Source organism: Palaemon carinicauda, unplaced genomic scaffold (assembly GCF_036898095.1).
Source record: "Palaemon carinicauda isolate YSFRI2023 unplaced genomic scaffold, ASM3689809v2 scaffold2410, whole genome shotgun sequence".
Lineage (NCBI taxonomy): Eukaryota > Metazoa > Arthropoda > Malacostraca > Decapoda > Palaemonidae > Palaemon > Palaemon carinicauda.
In genome coordinates this window covers 12501-20000 of record NW_027170043.1, presented here as the reverse complement: position 1 = coordinate 20000, position 7500 = coordinate 12501, and the positions used below count along the sequence as shown (strand labels likewise).

The 7500-nt window shown below is 32.8% G+C and overlaps 1 protein-coding gene across 1 annotated transcript; it reads left to right on the top strand.

Annotated features, from left to right (window-relative positions):
• Positions 1-4226: 4226 nt before the first annotated feature.
• LOC137636156 (uncharacterized) lies at positions 4227-7404 on the top strand (the record flags this gene model as incomplete). The annotated part of the gene is made up of 3 exons (XM_068368558.1): positions 4227-4512; positions 4807-6204; positions 6394-7404. Coding segments are annotated over 3 exons (2695 nt in total), but the record flags the coding sequence as incomplete, so codon positions are not given.
• Positions 7405-7500: the final 96 nt, after the last annotated feature.

Here is a 7500-nt window from a genome sequence, read left to right as displayed (position 1 = left end):
ATTATTATTATTATTATTATTATTATTATTATTAATATTATTATTATTAAAATTGTAATTATTATTATTATTATTATTATTATTATTATTATTATTATTATTATTATTATTATTATTATTATTATTATTATAATAATAATAATAATAATAATAATAATAATAATAATTTTAATAATAATAATAATAATAATAATAATAATTTTAATAATATTATTAATAATAATAATAATAATAATTACAATTTTAATAATAATAATAATAATAATAATAATAATAATAATAATAATAATAATAATAATAATAATAATTTTAATAATAATAATTATTATTATTATTATTATTATTATTATTATTATTATTATAATAATAATAATAATAATGTATAAAATATATATTTAAATATATATTCCTATAATATTTTGTTAAAAGTTTATGGATATTTTGGGTGATTGAGAAATTTTCTTTATGATCGGTAATTACCTTACTTGGAGAATCATTCCTTGGAATGGGTAATTATCTCCGTAGTTTACTTAGGAATTTCTTTGAATTTGTTTCTTTCAATTTGTTTATTCTAATTTAATTCAGGTTTGTTCAATTAATGTTTGAGGCTTTATTTTTCCTAATCACTGTAAATAAAATTGTGCTAATTAACTGACCTCAGCCTTCATTGTGCAAACCAAAGTAAATAGGAGTTAAAGATAACTACTAACTACCTAATTTTCTGAATATTCCGAGCCAAACAACTCTACGAAGTAACTTCAAAGTCACTGTTGGAAAGGAAAACCAGTCCAACACCAACCGTCAAGAAGTGATTACTCTCCTTCACCTCACCTTACCTTGGGACATTTTACCGGTTCTATTTGTCGTCGTAGTGCTGGACTTTTTTCTAAATTACTCTACAACGATGGGACTCATTGTGTTTAGTGCTACGAAAACCGAGTGTAAAACTATGAAGAACTAAATTAACTCTACACCTCGTCTGATGAATGTGGAGGCGACCAGCAGCAAAGGCTATGGAATTATCATATCCATGCTCTTTTTCATCCTTTGAAGTCATTATAAGGTGGGTCATTGTATTGATTGGCACAATAGTAGTGGCATTTCTTGGTGACTTTTATCATCCTCAAGTCAAAATATAAATAAAGCCTTGAATTCAGTAATTGAAAATCGCTCGTGAAAACTAGGTTTGTTTATAGGCTACTCTAATTAAAATTATCAATTGTCGACCTTAAATATCTTGTTAATTGAAATTCGGCCTTTTAACATATATTCTTAAGTGATGCCCTCATCGCATATATATATATTTAATTTGTTAATTAGGTCAAAATATTGAAATGGTTGGCTTTTGATTTGCGAATTCTGGAAATTAATATTAATTTTATATTAGTTTGGAGGTGAATTTAACTTGTTGATTTGCCTTCATATATTGTAAACAATTTTAGTGTAGTCAAAAATTATATTCATATTTTCATTTAAACAATTCTATACAAATTCTGGTTTTCAATTTTAATTGGGTGGTTAAATATTTACCTATCTTTTAGGTCTGGCTCAAGGTGGAGTGGAAAGCTTGGGACAGGAGTACATCTGCCAATGCTTCTAGGTTTGCTTTACCAGAAGTAATCGCTACTCCAAGTGAACTAACATCAACTGACAACCAACTATATATAATTAATTTGTCAAGATTATTTAAAATCTACAGATGTTAGTTTCTGTATTACAAATAAATATTTTGTTATAACACGGTCGTTTGTCCTAAGTCATTTTTTCTGCTCATGGCGACCGTGACAGGATTGAGGATGTTGGTTGTTAAGAGTTGCTGCTGGTTCGCTTCCAAGCTAGTCAGACGAGGTGTAATTTATCATTTATATTTCCTTGGTTAAATTTTAAGATTACGTATATTTCCATTGCCGTTTTGACTTTATTAGGCTTTATATTCTTACTGAAACTGGTATCAAGATGACTGAGTTATTGATTAAATCACGAAAATATGTTAGAAAGTCAGTTACTGAAATTTACAATAAGAAGGATCAGTTTTCATCATATAGTGATATTGAACGTTCTACACTAAAACTGAGGCTTGAAGAGCATTTCACGAAATTATCTGACTTAGATTCTAAAATACAAAATTCAAAGTTTTCTACTGAATGTGATGAAACTGCATTGTTAGTTGAGCTTGATGCATGTGAACAGTACAAAACTAAAATTCAAGAGAGCATCTCTACTTTACAAAATTTACCTCGGGTTCGGCATCTGCCTATAGATAATCAGTCACATCAGTCCTTGTTAAAGAGTCCTCATGCTCCTTTACCAACCTTCGATAGTACTGAAGGCGAAGATCTTAGGAAGTTTTTTGTAGAATTTGAACAAACCCTTTCAAAGTTAAAGTTCCCAGAATATGATAAGTTATTGTTGTTAAAACAGCAGGTAAAGGGAAGAGCTCTTACATTAATTAACACTTGGATGTTCAAAGTCAGAGTTATGCTGATGCAAAAGCTTTGCTAGAGAAGGCTTTAGGCTCAAGAGAAGTTCAAATTTTTAATACCATAAAGCAAATCTCTTCAATAAAACTTTCAGATGATGATGATCCTTTTGATTATATTGGGAAAGTAAGCAATTTAGTAGCAAGCGTTAAGACCTTAAATATTGATGTTGACATGTTTCTTCAGTTTTTCTTCTGGAATGGTTTAAATGAGAAATTCAAGTGTCATATGACTGCCATAACTAACAAAATTAGGCCATCTCTTGCAGAGATTAGGGATAATTTCTTTGATGCTAGTGAGAGATATTTACAAGGTAAAAAATGTAAGAAAGTGGAGAAACAAAAGTCTGACACTACTAGCTTTGCTGCCAAGGTTTCTTTTGACTCTAAAGTAGGTAAATGCAGCATTTGTAGTAAATTAGGCAAAGATCCAAGTCATTTTTTGAGTAAATGTCCTAACTTTGTATCTAGCAAAGATAAAAGAAAAAAATTGGAGGAACTGGGTGCTTGCTCAAAGTGTGGCTATCCTAGTCACATATTATCAGAATGCAGATTCAGATTTAATTCCAAATGTAAAAACTGCAAGGGCTGGCATATGTCATTTTTGTGTCCCGATGAAAAAGGTGCTACCAGTATTAAAGAAAATCCAAATTCCGAAAAGAAAAAAGGTAAAGCCAGTAACAGTACAGATAGAGTTAGAAACTCTGAGAGTGGTAATGGAGATGTTGTTGGTAGTTCAAGCAGTAGTGTTGCTGCTATAACTGAAGTTTTAAATTGTGAGGTTGAGGGATATACAATTTTGCCAACTTTTAATATTTCAATTAAAGGTACCAATCTCAGGGTCCTTAAAGACACTGGATGTCAAGCAAATTACATTGAAGAAAATTTGGCTCAAGATTCAAATTTGAAAGTTGTAAATAATGGAGTTTCTTTAACCATTAATGGTATTAATTCCTCTAAGAGTTATAAGACTAAACAAGTTGAAATTGAGTTGCCAATTGGTAGCAATAGTTACATTGTATATGCATTTTGTCTTCCCTCAATTGATGTTTCATTGCAGTTACCTGGGTTAAATGAAGTGGTCAGTGGGTTTGGTTCAAAGGGATACAAGCTAGCAGATCAGGGATTGTTAAATTCTACAGATAGGATAGACAATATTAAATTTATATTAGGATCAGAGTCCTTGCATTGTATCCCTGAAAAGGATATAGTATTTGGAAAATCCAATGACTCCATTTATTCTGATACATGCTTGGGTATATTATTAAAGGGAGACATAAATAAATTAAAGAGCAATTTAAGATTCTTGAAGCCTTGTTCTTCCATGAAGTCAAATGTGCAACATATGTTAAAAGCTGTAAATGTACTTCCAACAGGGACGAAAGAGAACGTTTCAGTAGAATATTCATCTTTAAATGACCTGGAGACTTCTAATACATATGAGTTGTTTGATGATGATGGTCAGATAATAGAATCTGAGTTGAATAGGGCTACAAATGAATGCTTAGAACTCTCTTGTAAATATTATGTTGGGGAAGACAGAGGTCAATATCATGAAGATAATGTAGAACTGAATGACAGGCTTATAGAGTATGCTTTAGAAGAAACCCATAGGACTGCTGATGGAAGATTGTGTATGCCACTGTTATGGAACCCGAAAGTTAGTCATCTACTAGGCCGCAACTACAATTTAGCCAAATCAGTGTTGAAAACCCTTACATCTAAATTAGAGAAATTTCCTGATAAGTTAGCCTTAGTAAATGACACCTTTAAGACTCAGGAGACATTAGGCATCATAGAAAGAATTGATAATATTGAGGACTTTATGGAGACTCATCCTGAACATAGTTTCATGCCTTTCATGGGAGTCTTTAAACCAGAGAGGGATACCACTAAATGCCGTGTAGTTTTTCTTTCTAATTTGTATGAAAAAAGTTCTAAATCCCCAACTGCAGTTAGTCACAACATGGCAATATTTCCTGGGCCTTCATTAAACCAAAAGTTAGCCTCCGCTCTCCTACAGTTAAGATTTGGTAAGTTTTTATTATGCTTTGATCTTGAAAAGGCATTCAATCAAATTGCTTTGCCAGAAAAGGATCAAAATAGGCTACTGTTTCTTTGGTATAGAAATATTGAGAAAGCAGATTATTCATTAGTAGGGTATAAATGTTCTAGGTTAAGTTTCGGATTGAGGTGTAGTCCCACAATTCTCATGTTGGCCCTCTTTAAAATTTTGATATTGGATGAAGCGCCGGACTCTAAAATTAACAGGATGAAGTCTCTTGTATATCAACTAATGTATATGGACAATGGGGCATACATTACAGATGAGGAAGCTGATCTTAAGTGGGCATATTCTGTGCTTCCTGATATATTCATACCTTATAGATTTAACTTGCAACAGTTTGCAACAAATTGTTCATCTCTACAAGAGAATATTGATGATTATTTTGATAAAGTGACTTCTGACCCTATTAAACTGCTAGGTCTTCAGTGGCATCGTTCCACTGATAAGATTTCTACCAAGGCAATCGTTTTAGATATTTCAGCAAACACTAAGAGACTTATTTTGAAGTCTATTGCTAGTCATTTTGATGTATACAATTTTAATGCTCCCCTTCTGAACAGAGCAAAGCTATTTTTGCACGATTTGCAAGTTCAAAGAAATTTGGGATGGGATGATACCTTGACAGACTCTCAAGTGAGGGAGTGGCGTTGTATTGCCAGGCAGGCAAACTCTGCTCCACCAGTTATGTTGGACAGAAATGTTGGAAATAGGGAGGATTTATATGATCTTGTAGGATTTGCCGACAGTAGTAAGGTCATGTTTGGTTGCGTCATTTACCTTCTTAACTTTAATACAAATGTTGTTTCTTTCGTAATGTCAAAATCGAAGATTGTCAACAAACAATTGGAGTCAAAATCCATTCCATCTCTTGAGCTTCAAGCATTGTCTTTGGGTACAGAGTGCTTAATTGATTTATATCAAGATATTGCTGGAGATCGGTGCATTGAAGCTATAAAGATTAATAAATTGCGAATGTACTCTGACAGTCTGGTTACGGTTAGCTGGGTCAACTCGTATGTACATAAGTTGGATAAAATGCAGAAACGCTCAGTGTTTGTTCTTAATAGACTAGAACATATTGCTAACTTGTGTGAGGCACATCAGGTTGAGTTTTCTTTTGTTTCGGGTGTACAGAACCCAGCAGACTGTGTAACTAGACCTGTTTCTCATAATCAGTTAACCAAGACTAATTTTATCACGGGACCAGATTTTTTGACTGATGCATTAGATAACACTATTAGTAGAGATATTCTTACAGTACTGGTTCCAGACCCAGATTATTCTGAAAGGGTAGAAAAGTTTGCAGGATATGTTGAAATTCAAGGCACTGATCATTCTCAATTAATTCCTCCTGAAAAAGTATCTAGTTTTGGTAAACTGGTTAATATTAATGTTTTAGTGTTAAAGTTTGTGAATTGTCTGAAAACCTCCTTAGTTCGCAAACATCCAGACAAGTATTCTCATTTGTTTCTTTACTCTGATGATTTTAACTATTACAGGGAGGCATATCATAGAGTAATTCTGTTGGACCAGAGAAGTCAGTTCCCTGAGATTTTTGAGTACTTTAATTCTGCTTCAAAGAAATTAAGTGACATTCCACCTTTGGTTTCTCAGTTAAATGTATATCAAGATAACAAAGGGTTGCTGAGAGTAAAAAGTAAGTGTGACAGAATCAAGAAAATTAGAAAATACAGGGAGTATGGTTTTCCCCTGCTGATGTCAAAGTGTAGCCCATAAGTTCCTTTGTTAATTAGGCACACACATCTTAGCTTACATCATGCAGGGTGTTATTCTGTTATACAAGAAATTAGGAAAACTGTTTGGATTCCCCATATATTTTCTTTAGTAAAGAAGTATATAAGGGCCTGTATTGGATGCAAAAGGTTCAGGGAAAGACCTATTAAATTAAACCAAAGTTCTTATCGTGAGGTTAGAATTGATCCACCAAATGTCCCATTCCGTAATATTTACATTGATCATATGGGACCCTTTTATGTTAAGGTGAACAATTCCAAAGAAAAGGTATGGATCCTTGTAATTAGTTGCATGTGGTCAAGAGCGGTAAATCTAAAGCTGTGTGATAGTCTCTCGGTTGAGGATTTGCTAAGAGCATTGCAGCTCCACATTTATCAATTTGGAATGCCTGAGTATATAGTCTCTGATTTGGGAACTCAAATGACTGCTGGATCCAATATTATAGAGACTTTTCTTTCTGATTTTGAAACTAAAGATTTTCTGAGAAGGCATAATATGAATGAGATCAAATTTGACCACTATTATAAGGGTAATAGTGAACTTGGGGGATTAGTTGAAATCTGTGTTAAGCTGTCTAAAAGACTGATACAAGGAGCTGTTGGTAAAAACATTTTACCATACAAGGATTTTGAGTTTATTGTATCCAAAACAGTACACCTTATTAATCGCAGGCCTATAGCCTTTAAAGACTCATTGAGGGAATATTCTCTGGAGGAATTGCCTGAAGTCATAACTCCGGAGAAGTTGTTATATGGCCGTGATCTTGTAACATTGAATATCATTCCACAGTTACAAAGTACTACTTCAGATCCGGATTGGTCAGTTGATCCAGTGGATTTGATAAGGAACTCCTATGAAAAACTTGTTAGAGTACAATCTAAGCTGATAGACATCTATAATAATGAATTTTTAAACCATCTTGTATATCAAGCAACAAGTAAAAAGGATAGGTATAAACCTGTACCACATAAGCAGTTAAAGGTAGGAGATCTAGTTCTTGTTAAGGAAAATATGACCAAAGCCATTGATTACCCCATAGGAATTGTTAAAGAGCTGACCAAGAATATTTACGATGAAGTTACTGGGGCTAAATTAATGCTAGGTAAAAGTTGAAGATTTGTTAAGCGTCATGTGACAAGCCTGATTCCCTTAATGTCAAGTGACCATTGACAGCATGGCTAAAACTTAAGAAAATTCT